This window comes from Mirounga leonina, unplaced genomic scaffold, assembly GCF_011800145.1.
Source record: "Mirounga leonina isolate KUSES-001 unplaced genomic scaffold, KU_Mleo_1.0 Mir_82, whole genome shotgun sequence".
Lineage (NCBI taxonomy): Eukaryota > Metazoa > Chordata > Mammalia > Carnivora > Phocidae > Mirounga > Mirounga leonina.
The window spans coordinates 14,676,131-14,698,400 of record NW_023270825.1 but is presented as its reverse complement, the minus strand read 5'-3'; the positions used below and the strand labels follow the sequence as shown (position 1 = coordinate 14,698,400).

At 43.1% G+C, this 22,270-nt stretch overlaps 1 protein-coding gene across 3 annotated transcripts in view; it reads right to left on the bottom strand.

Moving 5' to 3' along the window:
- PTPN21 (protein tyrosine phosphatase non-receptor type 21) overlaps positions 1-15,032 on the bottom strand; it is a 72,973-nt gene extending 57,941 nt beyond the window's left edge. The window contains exons 1-2 of one of the 3 annotated variants that reach the window (XM_034993092.1): positions 14,685-15,032; positions 9,743-10,127 (exon numbers count right to left, since the gene is read on the bottom strand). In XM_034993092.1, coding sequence (XP_034848983.1) covers positions 9,743-9,922 — 180 coding nt within the window. In that variant the 5' untranslated portion in view covers positions 9,923-10,127; positions 14,685-15,032. Of the gene's footprint in view, positions 1-9,742; positions 10,128-11,207; positions 12,484-14,684 lie in introns of those variants that run through there. The other 2 variants (XM_034993094.1, XM_034993093.1) reach the window with 2 other exon arrangements.
- Between the last annotated feature and the right edge of the window lie 7,238 nt (positions 15,033-22,270).

Here is a 22,270-nt window from a genome sequence, read left to right as displayed (position 1 = left end):
GGACCAAAATAAGCAAAAATATTCAAAGCACTTAAAAAAGTGTCTCACACAAAATAAGTGCTCAAGTAATATTAGCTCCTATTATCACAGTTTTCAAGTCCCCCCCTAAATGGCATAAAATTTCATATTACACCTTCTTTAGTATAGGAAATTCTATACTTAACTATTTCCTTCACTAACCAGGTTTCGTTTTTGGTAACTTTTCTGTTCTTTTCCTTTCTTTCCTTTTAAAATAAATTATTAGAAATAATTTTTAAAAACTTTTAGGGGCGCCTGGGTGGCTCAGTCGTTGAGTGCCTGCCTTCGGCTCGGGTCGTGATCCCAGGTTCCTGGGATCGAGCCCCACATCAGGCTCCCTGCTCGGCGGGAAGCCTGCTTCTCCCTCTCCCACTCCCCCTGCTTGTGTTCCCTCTCTCACTGTGTCTCTCTCTGTCAAATAAATAAAGTCTTTAAAAAAAAAAGAAATAATTTTTAAAAACTTTTAAATAAATTATTTCCTTTTTTTTTTTAAGATTTTATTTATTTATTTGCCAGAGAGAGAGCGCGGGAGAGAGCAAGCGAGAGCACAAGCAGGGGGAGTGGGAGAGGGAGAAGCAGGCTCCCCGCTGAGCAAGGAGCCCAATATGGGGCTCGATCCCACCTGGGATCACGACCTGAGCTAAAGGCAGATGCTTAACCACCTGAGCCACCCAGGCACCCCTATTTTCTTTTAAAATAATTAGAAAATACCAACACTAAGGGCTCCTGGGTGGCTCAGCTGGTTAAGCATCTGCCTTTGGCCCAGGTCATGATCCCGGGGTCCTGGGATCGAGCCCTGCACTGGGCTCCCTGCTCAGCGGGGAGCCTACTTAGCGGGGAGCCTGCTTCTCTCTCTCTCTCTCCTCCCTCGGCTGCTCCCTCTGTCACTCCCCCTGCTTGTGCTCTCACTCTCTCTCAAATAAATAAATAAATAAAATCTTAAAAAAAAAAAAAAGAAAATACCAACACGGATTGCTTTTCTTTAGGAAAATGAAAATGGCTCAATGGAAAAGCAGTGTGGTGTTGAGGGGAAAATGCTAAACCGGGAGCGAAGACCTGAATTCTAGTTGGGGGCTGTCACTGCTAGTTGCCCCAGCCAGGGACTAAGACTAGAGTAGTGTACAGTGAAGTCTGCATTCTAGTAGTAGGTGACATATTATACAAATACTGTATAATTTTAGATGCAATCATTATTAAACATGATTCATTTTTCTTTATGTTATCATACTATAATATAGAATTTATGTGTTCTTTTCCTTACATTGTCATTCAAACATAAATTTGACTTCAAAACAGGTACCAGTCATAAAACTAAAGACAAGTCAAATATGTACTTCTCTAAATATTACCTTTGGTGCAAAATAGGAGTGAATGAGAATTAAGGTTATTTTCTAGATAATTCACACCAAACTCTGGGAGGAAGAGAAAGGATGTTATAATGGATATCTTAACTCTCAGAGGGGTAGCTCTGAACTTAATTGGCTGATATGACTTAACATATTAACACCTCAAGTCATATTTCTCCAATCCATTTTCTCCTCGGTAAATTATTTCAACTAATGCGAATTTATATGACGAAAAAGAAAAATGGAAATGACTAGAGAAAAATAACTCTACATTAAAAAACAGTTGTTGGGGCGCCTGGGTGGCTCAGTTGTTAAGCGTCTGCCTTCAGCTCAGGTCATGATCCATCCTGGGATGGAGCCTGCATTGGGCTCCCTGCTCAGCGGGGAGCCTGCTTCTCCCTCTCCCACTCCCCCTGCTTGTGTTCCCTCTCTTGCTGTGTCTCTCTCTCTCAAATAAATAAATAAAATCTTAAAAAAAAAAAGCTCCCAGAGTTGCCAGTTAACAAATGTTCTGCATCAGGACCTCCCCTTGGTCTGGACGCTGTCCATCTTTGGTCCACTCCATCACTGAGATGGTGGGAGAAGGAAGGAAGTCCATTACACTCAGGAATAAACTAAACATAGGTAAAGCACCTAGTACAGTGCTGGCATCTAGTTAGTACCCAGTAAACAGCCATCATTCTTACTATCATGTGCTACCATCTCACACATGGAAGAAACAAAATGCAGAGAAGTTAAGTTGGTTTTCTTGGTTCATACAGGTAGTGTGCAGGGATTTGAACCCAAGTTCATGTGGCACCAAGACTCCACCTTGTTGCCCACATAACCTCGCTTTACCAACTGCAGTTGAATCTAATGGTACAAAGTTCAATTGGCTGAAAATTCACTTGACATCAAAATGAATTTGTCAAGTCAAAGCCTGAGCCAGCTACACAACTGGAACACAACTGAACAAAGGCAAATTGTTTTTATATTCACAAAGAAAATGAGCCACTACCAGGCAGCATGAAATCACTTGGTATATTTTCTTAGCCTGCTCAGTTAAAGCTCATTCAAAATAACGTAATTATGCTGTCCTATTTATAAATCTAAACCCTGCATACCTTTTAGTGATCTCATTTGGGCAATCTACTAAGAAAGGTACACAAACCCTGCATGGAAAAGTTATCCCTAATACACGTTGCTACTTCATATAGGATTTGTGACATGCATAGTTTCTTCTAGTGAAATCAGCATCTTAAGCTAAGTCTTGAGAATTTAAATTGCCTCTGAATATTCTGTCAGTGCATTAAAAAATAAATATAAGTGACATTTATGTATGAACAAACTGTGGAGAACCAAACAGGAAGATATTTGCTAAACCAGCATACTGTTAAGAAAGCGGTATGAGGAGGGCCTGGGTGGCTCAGTTGGTTAAGCGTCCGACTCATGACCTCAGCTCAGGTCTTGATCTCAGGGTCAGGAGTTCAAGCCCCGCATTGGGCTCCACACTGGGCATAGAGCTACTTTAAAAAAAAAAAAAAGGTGATATGAGCAAAGGACTTGTTAACAACAACAACAAAATAACCACAATGCAGGGTGTGTTTCTGACAAGAAGAATGAAATATAGGGCTCAACAACTGGCCAGTGAATTTGGTTAATGCATAAATGAGTCATCCATTCGTTCACTGAAAAATTGTCACACACCATTGCTTAGGTGGGCATAAAGGTGCTGTCTGGTAAGGAAGATTGACGTGGATCAGAGGTGTAATGAAGAAACTCCCACTCACAACCTCCTCCCTTTCCTCCTTGAAAGGAGCTTTTCCCTCAAGAGCAAGATGTCCCTGGAGCACCTGGCTGCTCAGTTGGTGGAGCATGTGACTCTTGATCTTGGGGTTGTAAGTTCAAGCCCCATTTTGGGTGTAGAGATTACCTAAAACCTTCAAAAAAAAAAAGAGTAAGATGTCCCAGTGAGGAAACGAATACCTCAAATGTCCTTTCCTGAGATCTGAAGATAAAGACTATTCAAAAAGGACATTTGCGGGTGCAGGTGGGGAGGAATATACTTAAGAGGCAAATTATTCTCCCAAAGATACGAAGGTCTTGAATTGTTCACAAATATTCTATCCTACCAGCACCTTCATCTGGAGAAAGAAAGATCAGAGAAGAAAGGTTAAGCTAAGGGGCACCTAGGTGGCTCAGTTGGTTCTATCTCTATCTTTGTCAAATAAGTAAAATCTTTAAAAAAAAAAAGAGAAAGGTTAAGCTGAGAGCAGGGGAAAGACTGCCTCATTTATAAGAGTCTTCTAGGCCCACAGCCTGGCTCATAAATGAATTGGCAGAAGGGGCATCCATGAACCACCTGAAATTCTACGCAAAATTCTGCATTTTTGTCAGATTCTAAAGGGGCCATGATCTCTATAACTTTAAAAGTCAAAGGTCAAGCATTAGTCTGACAGATACAAACTCAAATTCTGACTCTTCTGCTTATTAGCTGTGTGATCACCCAGATTAGCGGAGCAAATCACCCAATTTTTCAGAACTTCTGTTTCCACATTTTAAAATGGGAAAGTAATGCCTAATTCCACGTGAGGATTAAATGCGATAAGGCATATTAAGCTTCCAGCACAATAATGTTCATCCACCCAGAAGGAGGGCAGCAGAAAGCCACTAACTTTTAGTATTATAAGGAATGAAATCTGAAACTTTATACATCAAAGGCAATGACAGAACTTAGTGAGATCCCCAAAACACCATCAGTTCCCTACGCCCACCATTTTGTAACTCACAAACCTCCGCACATGAATAAATTCATGCTTAATTCCATATGGTGATGAGACTACACGACTGTGGCAGATTGTTGGTGAGAGAGACTCAAGGACCTCCCTAACATCTCTGAAGTGGAAAATCCATTACTGGGAGAAAAACATCTCCCACTATTAGCCCTTAAATTTATTAGAAATTAAGTGATAGTTGAAATTCTGTAATAACTTGTGTGATGTTACTTATATTAAAATGCGTTAACATTTACATGTTTGTATTTATAATTCCTCTACTTATTTATATAGCTGGGTTTTTTATTTTATTTATTTTTTTAGTAATCTCTACACCCAACATGGGGCTCAAACCCACGACCCCAAAATCAAGAGTCACATGTTCTTCCAACTGAGCCAGCCAGGCACCCCTATATGGCTAGTTCTTAATTATCTAGACCAAATGAAAAAAGTAACAGAAAATCTGGGGCACTTGAGTGGCTCAGTCTATTAAGCAAGGGACTCTTAATTTCAGCCTGGGTCATGATCTCAGGGTCCCCGAGATTCTCTTTCTCCCTCTGCCACCCCCCCCCCCACTAACTCACATTCTCTTTAAAATAATCTTTAAAAAAAAGTAACAGAAAACCGAAAAATCAAGAAAAATCCTTGCTCATTTTAATCAGTTTTTTACTTTGGAAAGTTTTCTTTTTCTAGGTGGAGAGGCCAATCTAAAATTTACATTTGCTTCAGATGGTCCAATATATCTAACTAAAGATATTTACTGATACTTGTCTATACATCAATTTTATCTGATTTATAACCTATATACCTGAATAAATAAATATTCAGCCCAAAAGGCTGAAAAGTTTGCAGGTGTTATACTTTTTTACCTTACACATATTTCAGTTATTTTTAGAGTCCAACTGAAAACAGCTAGTGCAGAAGGAAATACGCATGAAATTCTTGAGGTCTACTCAGATAACAGTCAAGATAAGGTCAGTGGATATTTGGAATACCTAAGACACTAATTTAAAATAAAACACTCTGATGGCCAAGAACACTTTCTGAAGTTGTGCTTGAGAGTAATGGTTTGCATTATATGCTTGATCCCTCTCTATACCAACAAATCCCTTAGCCAAAAAGTTTCCCCATCAGCCAGAAAGCATTACGGGAACAATCTGTTCAAAAGTAGTTGGCATTGCCTTGATATAGCAATCTTACCTCAGGGAGTCCCTAAAGCCTGATCATTCTCTAAGTGTTTCAGAAGAAGCCACAAAGTGAAAAAGAAATAAAATTCTCAAGAAAAAGGTACTTTTTTACCTGTGTTCAAAGGTTTGTAAATGTTCAACTCTCTCCAGGAAATAAAATCATATAGCAAATAAAGGCTGACTTAACTGAACTACTGCCTATGCTTATCAATGTAAATTCAAAACCAAGACCCTTAATTTTTAAACTAAGTAGACATTTATTCAGCAACCTTGTTCTGTAAGATACAAGCCACTATTACAGACACGGATGACATAACAGTCCTACTCTGATAGAGCTTACAGTCTAAAGAATAAAAATTTGAATACCATTAAATTTTTTTTCTGAAGATCTGTGATAAACCACCGCAGAGCAACCAAATATCAAAGCCTAATTATAATCTTAAAATGAGAGGCCACAGGAAGAACTTGCAAATTTTGCTTGATTTTTCACCTGATGGCTTAGTATTGATCTCAACTTTAAAACTGTAGTTATGTATGTACACCATATTGTAGTCAGTGAGGATCTCCCTTCACCTATACACACACAAAACACTCAGAAATAGCTGAGTGTTATAAAACTAACACATAATCAATGTATCACAGCAAACATGAAAAAGTCATCTTCAAATGAATTTCAGAAGGGGCTCCTGGCTGGCTCAGTTGGTAGAGCATGTGACTCTTGATCTCAGGGTCATGAGTTCAAGCCCTAATAAAATTTGTGTTTTTTGTTTTTTTTTTTAAAGGCGTCCAGGGTTGGGGCACCTGGCTGGTTTGTTCACTAGGGTAGTATGTGACTCTTGATCTCAGGTCCTCAGTTTGAGCCCCATGTTGGGCATAGAGAGTACTTTAAAAAAAAAAAAAGCTTCTAGGGTGTTTTAAGTTCCATTTCCTAACTGGACATTTAAAAATCCCACCAACCACATGCGAATTAAGGTGAATAAAGACTTTATGATAAAGGAAGGTACCCTGTACAAGAAATAATAATTTGCAATGAATCTAATTAGAACCCATGACAACATGATAAAAATATGATTATCAAAAGTAATATAAGATTTAAAAAGAATGCTTGGGGCACTCAATTGGTTAAGTGTCCGACTCTTGATCTCAGCTCAGGTCTTGATCTTGGGGTCATGAGACCAAGCCCCGCATTGGTCTCCATGCTGGGCGTGGAGCCTACTTTAAAAAAAATAAAAAGAAAAAGAATCCTTGAGAAAGACATACCCTAAAGAAAAAAAAAAAAACTTAATCCAAAATTTCATAAAACTTTTTTTGTTTTTAATCATAGGTTGACAGCAAGAGGGAAGAAACAGGCTAATAGAGAAGTAAAAACCTACTAAAGTTCTGTTGTTTTTGAGGGGGAGGGCAAGAAGGCAGTGACACTGTACAAATTAATTTCCAGTGGCATGAAAAAGAGATTCAAATATGACTGCTATATTAAAATGGTACACTAAAATTTTAAGTTTAGTAACATAAAAAGTGTGATTACCAGTGGCCACTATACTTGTTTTTACTATAAGAACATTTTATGAATAAACACTGCTTTTTCCACTTAGTAAGAGAATACAAGATACTTACAAAAGAATTAATCTGAAGAGAAGTTGGTCAGTTACCACAACATGGAAATGGGAGTCACGAATTACAACAGTAATGAAGAGACACCCTTACTGAGAGTTTCTCACATACCAAGCCCTCTGCCAAATGTTTTTCATCTAATACTAAATCCTCACAGCCACCATCAAGTAGATACTACTATTACCATTATCCCCAATCCACAGATGAAAAACAGTGGACTTGAAAAATTCCAATTCCAAATGTAATTGGACAAAATCACTTTTTAAAAAATGTTTTTATTGTAAAAGTTCCTTTTTCAGTCTCGTGTTGTCTTCTTGCAGATAAAAAATCTCCATCTATGTGAACTGTTATAAATGAAGGAGAGATGTGCATAAAGTGGACAGGACGGTTGATTTATGAATTATGTGACGATGTGGTGTATCACTTGGACTGGATCACATAACTAATAGGTCACATAACTAACAAATGGCAGCACTGGGGTCCAAACTCAAGTTTTTCTGATTCAACTTGCAAATGTCTTAACCACTCTATTAAAGAGTCTTCTCAAGAGGCAAATAAAGGCAGTGCCCACGTAAGCATTGCCCAGAAAGGATACCCGGACTCAAAGGAACCTGTCTGGTTCCGGAGGCAGCACCATTCCCCTTATGAAGATAGGGAAGGTTTTCAGGGCAGTTTCATTCTCTGGTTCCATCGGGCTCCCTCCTCCGCGGGAAGCCTGCTTCTCCCTCTCTCACTCCCCCTGCTTGTGTTCCCTCTCTCGCTGTGTCTCTCTCTGTCAAATAAATAAATAAAATATTTTTTAAAAATAAAGAAAATAAATAAATAAAAAATAAATAAAATCCTTCACTAATAGGGCACTTGGGTGGCTGAGTCGGAAGAGCATAAGACTCTTGATATCAGGGTTGTGAGTTCAAGCCCCATGTTGGGTGTGAAGATTACTTAAAAATAAATAAAATAATAAATAAAATTAAAAAATAAAATAAAATCCTTCACTAACTTCCCTACTACTTTCATGACAAACTCAAAGCCTTTAACAAAAACCCAGCATTATGTGGCCCTATTCTCAGCCTTTCCTCTCCCCACCTGAGGCTCCAGGTAGAACACCTGCCTCATGTCTTTGGCCTGCAGTTCCTTTGGTGGAACAGTCTTTCCAGCCTTCAGCAAGTCCACCCTGCACCATCCCTTTCCCCTCTGCTGCCTCTCCCTATTGTCCATAGCACCCTCTACTTTCCCTATCATAGCATGGATCAGCCCATTTTCTTACTGGTGTCAACACTAGCATGAGCTCCTACTACATATGTCCTTGGCACCTAACAGGTCTTTAATATCAAATAATCAAATGATTCTGAATAGTCACCGGGGGCACAGTTTATCTATTCCTAACTTTTTATGAACTACAACAATGGGATTTCCAGTTAGGAATATAACCTGGGCATTTACAGGGAATAACCAGTTTCTCCATCTTTCTCTTACCCCAGAACCAAGCAGCCAAAGACAGGAAGGGTCTTACATTTAATTAGAGCCCTTTTCTTCACAGGCCTTACATAGCATTTTAAATTTAAGACATTATGTGGATCCCTGAGGACTCTACAACTTCCTACAGACGAGATTAGGGGTTTTCCAGGGCAAACGTCCCTATGATAGCTGTAACAGACTGTTGTTACAGCTTTAGCATTGGGGCACCTAGCTGGCTCAGTCGGAAGAGCATGCAACACTTGATCTTGTGGTTGTGGGTTCAAGCCTTACAATGGGTATAGAGATTACTAAAAAAATAACTTAAAAAAAAAAAAAAGGACAAAGTTTAAAAAAGGGGGGGGGGTTGGCTTTACATGCACTTTAAATCACACAACCACTCTTGAGCATTAGGCACCACTGTTATCCCCATGGTTCAGATAAGGGAACTAGATCCCAGAAAGTCACTAACTCATCCAAGGTTAAACAACCAGGTGGTGAAGAAACCAGAATTCAAACTCAGACAATATGTCTTTACAATCTTGGTGTGGCCTGTGCAAAACAGTCAAGGAATGTTGAATGAATGAATGAAATCAGTAAACTGTACTAGGTCAGGATGATGCATTTGGGATTCTATTAGAAAAGGGGAACTTGGGGGGCTCCTGGGTGGTTCATTTGGTTAAGCGTCTGCCTGCAGCTCAGGTCATGATCTCAGGATCCTGGGATCAAGCCAGGGATCATGCTCCCTGCTGAGCAGCGAGTCGGCTCCTCCCTCTCCCTCTGCCCCTCCCCCCTGCTCATGCACACTCTCTCTCTCTCAAATAAATAAAAAAAATCTTTTTTTTTAATATTTTATTTATTTATTTATTTGAGAGAGAGAGAGGGAGAGAAACAGCATGAGAGGGGAGAGGGTCAGAGGGAGAAGCAGGCTCCCCGCCGAGCCGGGAGCCCGATGTGGGACTCGATCCCAGGACTCCGGGACCATGACCCAAGCCGAAGGCAGTCGCTTAACCAACTGAGCCACCCAGGCGCCCAAATAAAAAAAATCTTAAAAAAGAAAAGGAAAAAGGAACTTGGACAATCCTAAACGCATATTGGATTTTGGATTACATTTTATGGGAATAAATATAAGCATTTTCAAAACTCAGCACTATTAGTGATCTTATGGGGCCCACCCAAAGAAAGACCTCTTGCTCTGTATCTATTCCTTCTTCACAGGGAGGGGGGCTTGCAGACTTGGACATCATGGCCAGCGACATACTTGGAGAACACAGAGCCAGCATGCATTAAAATGTCTGGGAAGGAAGAAGGCACAAAACTAGGCTAGCGAAGCCTGCAGCCTTTTTGGGGAGGGGGGGGCAGGGGGGTGGCTCACCTCCCGCAGCTCCAGTCTTTGGGCCACAGCTTCCAGGCTCTCCTGGCCAGTGCTCTCCACAGACAGCGTGAACTCCACAAATTCGTTATTGAGCAGCTGGATGCGGGCAACCAGGCAGCTCTTGCTGGACACGGTGTAGCGCCGGGTGCGTTTTAGCTTCAATCCAAATGGCAGTGGCATCTTCTCGTCCCTTCGAGCGTGGCGGAGAGGTTAAAGAGGGAAAAGCCCCGCCACCAACGCGGAGGTGGTGATGGCGGGAGAAAGCGATCCTCTCCCGACGGGAGGAGTACTGCACAGTCTCCGGCCGCTCACCCGGCAGCGGCTGCCGCCATCAAAAAGCAACTGAGTCCCCAAAGGCCGGGTGAAGGGAGCATCCACGCCCGTGCTGAGGAAAGAGGAATACCAATTACAGGGGCAATAGCAACTTCTGAACGGAGTTTCTATTTTTATCCCCCTCCCCGGCCGCCTCTGAGTTTTTTAAAAAAATAAAAATCATGGGGGCGCCTGGGTGACTCAGATGGTTAAGCGTCTGCCTCCGGCTCAGGTCATGATTCCAGGTCCTGGGATTGAGATCTGCATTGGGCTCCCTGCTCAGTTGGGAGCCTGCTTCTCCCTTTCCCTCTGCCTGTCTCTCTGCCTACTTGTTCTCTATCTCTATCCTTCTGTCAAATAAATAAATAAAATCTTTAAAAAAATAAAAATAGGGGTGCCTGGGTGGCTCAGTCGGTTAGGCGTCTGCCTTCGGCTCAGGTCATGATCCCAGGTCCTGGGATCGAGCCCCGCATCGGGCTCCCTGCTCCGCGGGAGGCCTGCTTCTCCCTCTCCCACTCCCCCTGCTTGTGTTCCTGCTCTCGCTGTCTCTCTCTCTGTCGAATAAATAAATAAAATCTTAAAAAATAAAAATAAAAATCATGAGAGCTGTATCCAAAGAATAAGCTTTCCGGGCCTCCTGGAAAAAGAAGGCCTGAGCAGGATCTGGGAGGCAGTGAGGAAGTTTATCATCGCACTGCCTTAGCCCCTGGGTCAGACTCCACCCCTCATTGAACCCTACAAATAGCGATAACCACCTACGGCTATCTTCGGGATTAAACCAGACGGTGGCTGGCACTGCCGTACCGCCAAATTTAGTAGCCAGCATTAGTATGGTTCTACGTTAAAGTTTTGTTTTTTATAGTTAATTTTTTCGGCTCCCTAAGACGCCAAGTGTCGGGGTTCTTTAGCCCTTATGGGAGATAACAGCAAAACACCTCCAAAAGCCCTCGGTGAAAGTCTAAACCCCATCAGACGAATGAACCCTGAACCCAAAGGGGAGGAATAATCCCCTGTAACATATGGCAACTGGGAGGTTCGAGCGAGGTGAAACGCTTAGCAAGCACTGGTGGGGCCGTTTCTGCTTTATAAACATTTACGTCACCAAACTGACTGACAAGTCATAAAGACCCTACCAATGCCGTTACCCGATTACCACCAGAAGCGGGGAAGTTCTGAAAACCGTGGCCCCGGCTTCCCAGCAGGTGGGGACGCCCGAGAGGCGGTGGGCCTTCACCGGAGCAGGGCCGCGGCCCCGAAGCCGAGGCGGAAGAGGTCTTAAACGCCATCCTCGATTAACGAGGGGCGGACCCGGCTCAGCAAGCCCCCGAAGCAGGAGGAGCAGCGGAGAACTGCGGCTCCGACTCCCTCCACCGCGTCCTCCCCGCCGAAAAGCCCGCGGCGTTGCCCGGCCAACGCGCAGCCTCAGAAGTGCCGGAACTCTCCGCCCGCCGCCGCGTTTCCAGACGGACGAGCTAACGAAGGACTGGCTCCCGCTGCCCCCGGAGGGAACGTTTAAAGAGCCCAGCTCGAGACCCACAGGAGGTGGAGGGGTCTGGGCGGGGTCCGTTTGGTTCCCTGTTTGGAGCCTCAGGACACCTCCACGCCCCATACGTGATTTACAACGTTTTTAAACACACCGGGTAACTCCTGCGCTGGAGCAAACAGCGTGAGCGGCGGCTGGGGTTTTGTGCACTGCCTGGGTTTTTTCCCCCTAAACGAGTCAACAAAATCCCGGGAGGGTTCCTACCCTTTGGGGGTTTGTTTTTTTCTGAGTAGAGGCTGCCCCAGAAGACGAGTCGTTCGTTCAGCGAGGCTCGGCCGTGGCTGTGGCTGGCTACCCTGAACTTGGGCGGGGAACCGCGCGGAGGGGCAGAGTCCGCCCCCAGTCCTCTCATCTGGGAGACACAGAACCCAGGCCTCGAAAGAAGCGACTTTCTCAGCTTCACACGGGGATGGGCTGAGCTGGGAAATGGATCCCAGGTTCCTCATTCCCAGGCTTCTGCTCTTTTCCGCTTTCCTGACTGCGTCTCGGTTTCAGAGGTGATGGGCACACAGGGCTGGAGTACGGCAGAACTAGAGAATAGAGAGTAGCTATTTCGCTAGGCTTTGCCAGAGTTAACATTAAGTAATTCCACTCCACAAAAGTGTATTGCGTCTCTGAGTACAAGGCAGCGTAGTGGGCAGTGTGAGAAATCTAAGACGAACCTTAAGCCGTCGCCGCCCTTAAGGAGATTACATGCATGCTATAATTATATACGTGGCTGTATCTCTGGTAAGGACCGCACCACGGTTTTCTCTGTTTGTGTTCTTGCTTTTGTTGTTTGTGTTTTGGTTTTTTTGCCTTTGGAGTTCTGGTTATGCCCAGGTAGCCAGAAAAATAAAAGTTAAAAACAAGGACTAGAGGAAGAAGGCCAAAGGAAAAAACCAGGACTACTTAAAGCACTGTTTTTTGCTGAGTACCTTCTATAAGTAAAAGCACCATACTAAGGGGGGTGATATAAATATTATAAAAAGATATGGTCTCCACCTGCAGTTTTCAATGCCCTTTGCTATGTAGGTGTATAAACTAGTTGAGGCAAAATGAAAAAAAAAAAATCAAGAAATGAGAACTTTAAATAAGCTTTTGACCAGAAAATTGCCTGATAAGCTATCAGTGTTTGTATAATACAAATGTTAAAAGATTATATGTATGTAACATACCACACCACATATACTATTAAATACCTTTCGTGAGATGAGGTGGTGGATTTCAATTTTACATACAAATTATGGTTAACAAAAAACGGGACAGGTTAAGTAGTGTGATGAAGAGACAAGATACTGCATTTATGCAGAGGAAAGATGAGTATTTGTATTGAGTGTTCAAATATGGTAGACTCTTCATTACAAAGATAGACCTAGGCCTTGAAGGCAGTAGGTATTATACTATATAACTTAATTATTAACTTAAGCTCTGATTAAGCAGAGTAAAATTTTCAGTTGTTCCTGGGATTTGAAATGTTTTACTGCATCAGAGATAAAGAAAAGCCAATGTTTTCTCTCAGGTAGATTTTATAATGTAACAGAAAAGATTGAGGGGTGAATGTGGATGTCAGGGTGCATTTTTCCCCAAGATCCATCCACAAGAATAGCTTGCTTTTTGCTTATTTATATAAAACCTACTGTGTTAATACTGTTTAATAATTTAGAAAATTATCAATGATTTACACCTTTTAATTTTCTGTTATATACAGTTTTCACTAGCAAATCATGTCAAAGTTATTAATGTTCAAATGGAGTAGAAATATAAGTTGCTTTTTTGGGGGGGTCTGTTTCAGATGTAAAATAATATGGAATAGCGGCTCCTGGGTGGCTCAGTGTAAAATAATATGCAATAGCGTAGCCTGGGCTGCTCAGTCGGTTAAGCGTCTAACTTCTGCTCAGGTCATGATTGGAGGGTCCTGGGATAGAGCCCCACGTAGGGCTCCCTGCTCAGCGGGAAGCCTGCTTCTCCCTCTCCCTCTGCCTGCCGCTCTGCCTACTTGTGCTCTCTGTCAAATAAATAAAATCTTTTAAAAAAAATATGCAATAATTTGAAAGTTCTGAAATTATAACTTATCTACTAAAGAGATAATTCATAATTTGCTTGTGAAGGAAAAAAAACTAGTAAATACTTTCTCTACAAAACCATCCTGTTATGTAATAAGGGACACATGTTAAGTTCTGTTCCACTTGTCAAAAGGCAGTCTCATATTTGTGAATTCATTTTAATGTTTCCACATTCCCTTTCAAAACTTTCTCAAATACACTGTAACTCTGAATCCTGTCGTTTCCCCCCTTGCTGCCAAGATCCTCCCCACATGTAATTTTGCCACTGATACTGTAATCACAGAATATATGACATCTTTAGAGTAATATATAGATCTATAGTATTAAATCAAACATATTTCTCATGGACAATATGCGTAAATACTCGAGAATAAAATACCCTAGAAACAAAACAACTATTATTAGAGTAAAATTACTATCATATCCCAAAGTTAAAAAAAAAATCTGTCAGCAACTAATTAGGCATACAGCGGTTGTCAGAGCACACGGTGTTTTGAATATGTTTGTGAGCATACGCTATTATTATAAGGCTTTCTCAGCATAAAAGAAAAGACGTGCATGCCAAGAGCGGCCAATCTAATCAGGATTTGCAGAAATCACAAGTCGGAATTTGCAGACCCAAGAATTCTTTTTTCCAGAGTAAACACTCTTTACTCCAAAAACAAGTCATCGCCAAACAATCCTTCCCTACTCGCCTTCTCGCCAAAGTTATCTGGCACATTTCTCATTTAATATACCGAGAGGCAAAAATATGCCTAAGACTGTTAAAACCCTGATCCAGAATTAAGCCGCAACAATCAGCCAAGGAGTTCAGAATAGAAGTTCAAGACCCCTTTTAGAAATGAACTCAACTAGATCACGGAGACCTGGAAAGGGAAGACTTTTCTCTTTGTTAACGCTCCTGCCACGGGTCTGGAAGCCGGGACCCATGCTCCGGGAGGGACTCCAAGGCTGGCCGACGCGCTCCGGGGTCCCCGCTGGCGGACACACCCCACCGCTCGGCCCCAGCGCCCGCCCTTCGGCCGGGGCCCCGCGCCCTCACCTGCTCCCGCTCCCGCATCCTCGGGGCCGCGCGCCCCGCTCAGCGGCCCGCCTCCCGGGGTCCCGCCGCGCGGCAGCCACAGCCGCGCCCGCACGCCAGCCCGCGCCGCGGCGCGCTCATGGGGTTCGCGCGCCTCACTTCCTGTCTCGCAAACCTCGGCCGGCAGACCATTCCCCCGGGCAGAGTCCGGCGGCGGTGACGGGAAAGGCCCGGAGGTGGGACCGGCCGGCCGGGGGCGCCGCACAAAGGAACCGGGCGGGGGCTGGAGTGGCAGGAGGACGGCCGGACGGACGGCCGGACGAACAGACGCGGCCCGGGACGCGCGGCCGGAGCAGCGGAGCGGCCGGGCCGGGCGTCCCTCCCCCTGGGCCGGGCGGGCGGGGCGGATCCGGGGAGGCGGCGGCGGCGGCCCGTGACCTCAGACAGTTGGAATGCGGGCGGCGGGGCGCGGGGGAGGTGCGGACAGCTGCGCCCGGCCGCCGGGGAGGGGGCGCGCCGCTGCTTTTTTTTTTAATCATATGACCACTTATTTTAAGAGTTTCCAAATAAAGCAAGGCTTTTAATAAAAATGAGGGGAGGGGGATATTATTTCGGTTCCAGGTAAAGGGTCCGTAGAATGCTATTATTGCTGGAGTTATTCCTTTACTGTTGTACATTTCTGAAAACAATTCAAATATTCTATTTCTTACTTCCATGCTTACGTCTAAAGATATACCCCATAAAAAAGGAAAAACACTTTAGAGTACTGGGTGAGAAAGTCCCCTTCTCCCCCCAAAAAGGTTGATATGCCTCAAATAACATCTCGGTCTCCGAAAGAGCTGGATAAATATGCAACAGAGTAGAGCTATTAGGGATGGGGACTCCATGGTCAAGTTGTCTAGGTTCAAATTTCAGCACCAACACTTTATAGCTGGGTAAACTTGTGCAAATTTCCTAACCTCTCTGCCTGCTTCCTCTCTTCTAAAGTGAGAATAATAATAATCGCTGTCCAGTAACTTGTGTAAAATACATGTGAAGTGTTTCATTTAACTCTAGACCCCATTAGCAGTGTTTATTATTACACGGCATTGTATTTTTAAGCCGCATTATTGTAACTGAATTACAGCACTTAAGCGGAGGAATAAAACTGTGTGACCCTAACACCATCACAATAGGGTTATTTGATCTTTACCTGGCATGTGGTTTGAGTGATTGGAGCAGGGAAGCTTTTATTTGGCAAATTTTAATTTAAATGATTTTTAAAAAAAACCGTTTCTGGAAAGCTTTTTGGTATTAGATTTTATTCAAGTCTCATTTTCATCAACAATTAGCAGTACTTACTATGCCTATGTCATGGCCCCTGCACACAGAGGACTTCTGGTCTAGTGGAAGATGCACACACCTACACACCACACATACAATCATAGAGGTATGAGCACTCTGGGAGAACAAAGCTGGCCAAGATTCAAGGCAGGTGATGGAGCTAAAAGCTAGTAAGACTACATGTGTTTCTGATAGAAAAATTAAATTAATTCTCTTTGTAACTAATATTTCAACAGTACACCATGAGGGGGTCAAATTGTGTGTGAGGAAAAAAAACACATGAAAATGAGTCCCTTTTCTGGTCTCCCGAGCTAGAAAAATTGAAATTATGTGAGACCCTTCTCCCTGTCTCATCTCCAGCCTACCATCAAGACCTGGTATTTCCTCCTTTGCAATCTCTCAGGATTTCTTTCTTTCCTCTCTGCCTCCTACCCCCTTCCCGCAATTCTAAACCAAACCATCATTTTACATCCGGATTATTGCAACAAGGATGGTCTTGCATCTGGTTTCTCAGTTCTCTCTCCTTTACAGGCAAATACCAAGCTTACCTCTCTCTCTTGGGTCTATCACTCCCAAGGGACCCCCAAGGCTAGCTTTTCTGCCTGTCCTTTAAGGCCTTTCTAAGTTGCTCTAGCCTCTTTGGCCATTCTCAATTTCTCTCTTCCCCCTGAATGCCCCAGTCAAGCTATTTCTCCTGGCCCATAGCACCTCCTGCCCGCCCGCCCCCTTTCATTTTTCTGAGTCTTGCCTTGCTCTCCAAGCCTCAATTCAAGGCTCTCTGCTTCCAAGACACCCCATTCCACAGTGATCTCCACACTTGGCAAGAGCTTTAAAAACTATTTCATGAAGGCTTCTTTTATATCTCCTAGAATTCCTAGGACAACTACTGGCAGAGAGTAAGTACTAAATAAAAACGTGTTAATTGAATCGGGAAGAAAATAAAAGAATTTTAAAAATAGAAAATGATCATAAAACCCAAGCGATATTAGACAACAGATTTGAACTTCCTCCCCCTCACTGCATCAGTGTCATTTGCTAACCAAGTACTTAAACTCTATTTTCTCTCAACCATGTTAATATGACAGTAACTCCCCCGTGATAAGCCACATGAGCAGCCCCTTCAAAGCATCAGACTTGAAATTATTATTGGTTAAGTTTGAATGAAGAGAAATAATTTGTATGGTTCAACCCCAAAAAGTATAAAAAGCTGTCAGTGAAAATCTCCTTCTCACCCTGCCTGCTAGACACCCAGCTCTCCTCTTGCCAGTAACCAGTGTTTACCATAACCTTCTGTATCTATTTAAAGATACTCTGTAGATAAATAAGCCATTACATATCTGTATCTTTACCTCCTCTTGTTACCCAGAAAGTGGCATAGTATAAATACTTATCCACATGAAGATAATTCTTAATAAAATAATTAAGATTTAAGGGGTCCCTGTCTCAGTCGTTGGTAGAGCATGAGACTCTTTATCTTGGGGTTGTTAAGTTCGAGCCCCATGTTGGGTGTAGAGATTAGTTAAAAATAATATATTTAAGGGTGCCTGGGTGGCTCAGTCGTTAAGCGTCTGCCTTCGGCTCAGGTCATGATCCCAGGGTCCTGGGATCGAGTCCCACATCGGGCTCCCTGTTCAGCGGGAAGCCTGCTTCTCCCTCTCCCACTCCCCCTGCTTGTGTTCCTGCTCTCGCTATCTCTCTCTGTCAAATAAATAAATAAAATCTTTAAAAAAAAAATAATAATATCTTTAAAAAATAAATAAAATTTAAAAAAGAAAGTCCTGAATTTAAAAAGATAATCAATAAAAAGGAAAGGAAATTGTGGTTTTGGTGGTGCACTGACTAATATTTTCTTAGGAGTTAAGAAATTCAGGGCACGCCTGGTTGGCTCAGTTGGTGGAGCATGTGACCCCATCTCGGGGTTGTGAGATCGAGCCCTGCATTGGGTGTGGAGATTACTTAAAAAAATAAAATCTTAAAAAAGGAAATCTGCTCTGATAGCTTGGAGAGTACCTACTCTACCTCACTATGTAAATTATCATCTTCTGCAAGAATCTAAACTGAATGACTGACCCTCTCCTCCCACCACATAGAGATAATGATTCCCAGAGGGAAGGGGTAGGAAGAGCCAGAAAGACAAATAAGATGTATGGCTCTGTCCTCAAAGACTTAGGAGCGTGCGCGTGCGCACACACATACATGCACTCCAGTACTATATATATGCATATATATTGTAGTAGGGGGATATATTAATGAGAATATATTTTAAGGGGGGTAGTCATGTCTGGTTTATCACTGTGATTAGCTTCTAGCTGAGCCTGGAAGGACAAACAAAAAAGCGCACAAAGAACTCAAGGAAAAGAAGAGAAAAGCATTCCAGGCTGAAGGAAACCACCCCCAAACCCTCCCTCTCTCCCTCCTGCCCCCCCACCCCCCATATACAGGCTTGCAAAGGATGAGCACATGCCCAATGTCCAGCTGGAATGCTGCCCTGAGAGCAGGCTGGAGGTAGGAACAGGCCAGTGTTAGAGGACTCAGGGCACCATGGAGTTGAGCTCAGGCCTCTCTGACTTCAAAACTAACACTCGTTTTGTCATCTTGTCTCTTTAAAAGACAACCCAGAACCCTCTTAGCCTGCATTGTCATTTATTGAAATTTAGTCCTCATTCTATCCCCTATAGCAAAATAGGTCATTCATCCTGAACTGGAGAGCCCTTCCATGCCAGAAAAGAATTCTCTTGGTCTAGCTTAGTCTTTTTCAAGGTAAATACCCTTTGTTCCTTTAAGGGTTTCTCTCTGGTCATCGTCCTCTGGATGTGATATGGTTTATGAAGCTGCATCTTCCAGGGAAGCACCTTGAACAGTGTTGGAACACTGAACACCATCGGTTTAGTGGGTTGCACCCTGTGACACTGTAACTCTTCCTGAGGTCTAAATATGTGGGTTCTTTTTTTTTTAAGACTTTTTTTTTTAAGATTTTATCTATTTATTTGAGAGAGAGAGAGATAAGGAAAGAGAGCACAAGCTGGAAGAGAGAGCATGAGGAGGGGGCAGAGGGAGTGAATTTTTTTTTTTTTATCTTTAATTTTAAGTGAGCTCTAGGTCCAATGTGGGGCTTGAACTTACTCCCAGAGATCAAGAATCACATGTTCTACTGCCTGAGCCAACCAGGTGCTCCCCCCACTTTTTTTTTTTTAAGTAAAATCATTTCTTTTCATCTCCTTTTCTTTATTATTATAAATGTGTGCATTCTTAAGCAGCTTTTAAAAGTATTGTTCTGACAGTTAACCCTTTCTTGAATACATTTTTTAAGGATTTATTTATTTGAGAGAGAGAGCACAAGCAGGGGTGGAGGGGAGGGGAGGGCAGCGGGAGAGAGAGAAGCAGTCTCCCTGCCGAGGGTTCCGAGGACTCAATCCTCAGACTCTGGGATCATGAGCTGAGCCAAATGAAGGCAGACGCTTAACTGACTGAGCCACCCAGGCACCCCTTGAATACATTTTAATAAAAGTTTCCCTATTCCAAATACATTTTTTTAAAAAAGATCTTATTTATTTATTTGACAGAGAGAGAGGCAGCGAGAGAGGGAACACAAGCAAGGGGAGTGTGAGAGGGAGAAGCAGGCTTCCCACGGAGCAGGGAGCCCGACGCGGGGCTCGATCCCAGGACCCCTGGATCAGGGCCCGAGCTGAAGGCAGACGCTTAACGACTGAGCCACCCAGGCGCCCCTCCAAATACATTTTAATGAAAACATTTTCTATTCTCTGTAAAATGTTCTTTCAATATTATCTAAATATTGACTAACGATTTTGTAACTGGTAATGGATACAAAAGTGTTTTCATTCTTAGTTCTGAAATCGTGGATAAATAGAAATAATGTACTATCTTTTGGATTGTGAGTGTCATGAAAGCAGGGACTCCGTCTTGCTCATCTTTGTGCTCTGGCTCCCAGCACAGTGTCTGGTTCTGAGAAGGCATTTAATTTTTAATCAACAAACAGTGCTGCTGTGAGCCAAACACAGTTTAAAATGCTTCCCAAATTTTAATTTATTTCATCCTCATAACCCTATGAAGGAGAAACTGCTATCATATGAATGTCACAGGTGAGGAAACTGAGGCACAGAAAGGCTAAGCAACTTGCCTAAGGTTTAGGAGGGAGTAGCAGGGCTGGGATTCAAACCCAGACAGTCTGGCTCCGGTGTCCTTGTTCTCACTTTGCTCTGCTGCTTCTCATCAATGTTGGATGAGGGCAGGATGGTTGGATTAATCCATGAGGAATGCTTTTGTTAATTTAGGTCATTTATTTTATCCTACAAATATTTCATAAGTGCTTCCTATATGTCCAGCATCCTGAAAGAAATTTTGGAGAAATGGAGAACTACAAGAGTTTGTAATTTTGTTAGAGAGGACACATACACAATTAATATTACAGAGGGTATATTAAGTGTCATCCTAGTAGCTCCCACATAGATGCTATAGGAATTCAGAAGGAAAAAAATGATTACATAAGATAAAGGGCCATGTGGCAAACAGACCCTAGGTGGCCCCATGATTCTTGCCCCTGCTGTTTACACCCTGTATAATCCCCTCACCCTGACAGTGGGCAGCACCTGTGACTTGCTTTTAGTTAATGAATATGGCAAAAATAAAGGGGGGGGGGATTTTGCAGATGTAATGAGCCCATAAATCACTTGATTCTGGGGTCAGGCCCTGGGTGGCCCTAAGTTACCCAACAGAGTGAGAGCCCCGAGAAGAAGAGGAACTGGGCCTTCCCTGAGCTGAGAGACTGTCTTGGTGGACTTAAGTAAGTAGCCATGTTGAAGAAGCGCATGGCAAGGAAACTGTGGGCAACCTCTATGGCCTCAAGACAAACAGCTAGGAAAAAGCTGGGGCCCTCCCTCGTAAAGTTGCAAGGGAATTAATTTTGCTAACAACACCAGTGAGCTTAAAAGTGGAGTTTTCCTCTGTCAAGCCTCCAAATGAGAACACGGCCTGTGACTGACACCCCAACAGCAGCCTTGTGAGAGCCTGACCAGAGGACTCAGTTAAGCTGTGCTCAGATTCCTGACTCATGAAAACCATGAGATGGTAAATGTGTGTGTTTTAAGCTGCTAAGTTTAGTGTGTGGTCATTTGTTATTAAGCAATGGATAGCTAATAGGGACCACTTCCAGATTTAGTGGATATGGGGGAGAAGGGAGACCTCTCTCTGCTTATTCCTAGATTTTATGATCATGGACAGGGAGAATTAAGCTGTTATTGATAGAAACAGGGACATCAGGAATAGAAACCAATCTGAGTGGGGGACGGGAAAGATAATGAAGACGTAAATTTTGATGTGCTGAATTTGGGGGAAATACAAATGCCTGAAGTCATCTGGAATTTGGGAGTGGAGTTTAGGGGGAAAGTCAGGGCTGACAGAAAATTCGGTTATTCTCAGCATAGAGATGACAGCTGAAATCCTAAGAATAATAGAGTTCTCTAAAGGAAGGGTTTCAGAAAGGAAGGAGCAGGAGAGTGACTGTAAATCTTGGGGAAGGGCCACCGAGTGGGGAGGGGGGAAGGAAGGCAGAAACCGACCCAAGGGAAGCAGTACTTGTGGAATCATTAGAAAGGACTGTATTGGGGTGCTTGGGTGGCTCAGTTGGTTGGGCATTCAGCTCTTGATTTCCTCTCAAGTGGTGATCTCTGGGTGGTGGACTCAAGCTCCACGCCTGCTCCCCGCTCAATGGAGTTGGCTTGAGATTCTCTCTCTCCCTCTTTCTGCCCCTCCCCCCGCGCTCTCTCAAATAAATGAATAAATATATAAAATCTTTTATTTTATTTTTAAAATATTTTATAAGATTTTATTTATTTGACAGAAAAAGAGAGAAAAGGAACACAAGCAGGGAGAGTGGGAGAGGGAGAAGCAGGCTTCCTGCTGTGCAGGGAGCCCGACCCAGGCTCGATCCCAGGATGCCGGGATCATGACCGAGCGGAAGGCAGACGCTTAACGACTGAGCCACCTAGGCGCCCCAAATAAAATCTTCTAAAAAAAAGAAAAAAAGAGGACTGTGATTGATTGGTTCTCCTGCGCGGGATAGTCGGTTCCCTCCAAGTGTAATTATAATGCAACCGCTAGGAGGCAGTCTATTTTACAGGTAGGAAAACTAAGGACTTAAAGGTTTAAATCATCTAAACCATTATTATCACATTAAAAGCCAGTGAAAGCTGAATTCTAACTCAGATATCATACCAAAGCCAGGGATCTTTCCGCTGCGTTTAATTCATCTTTATTTTCCAAAGAGC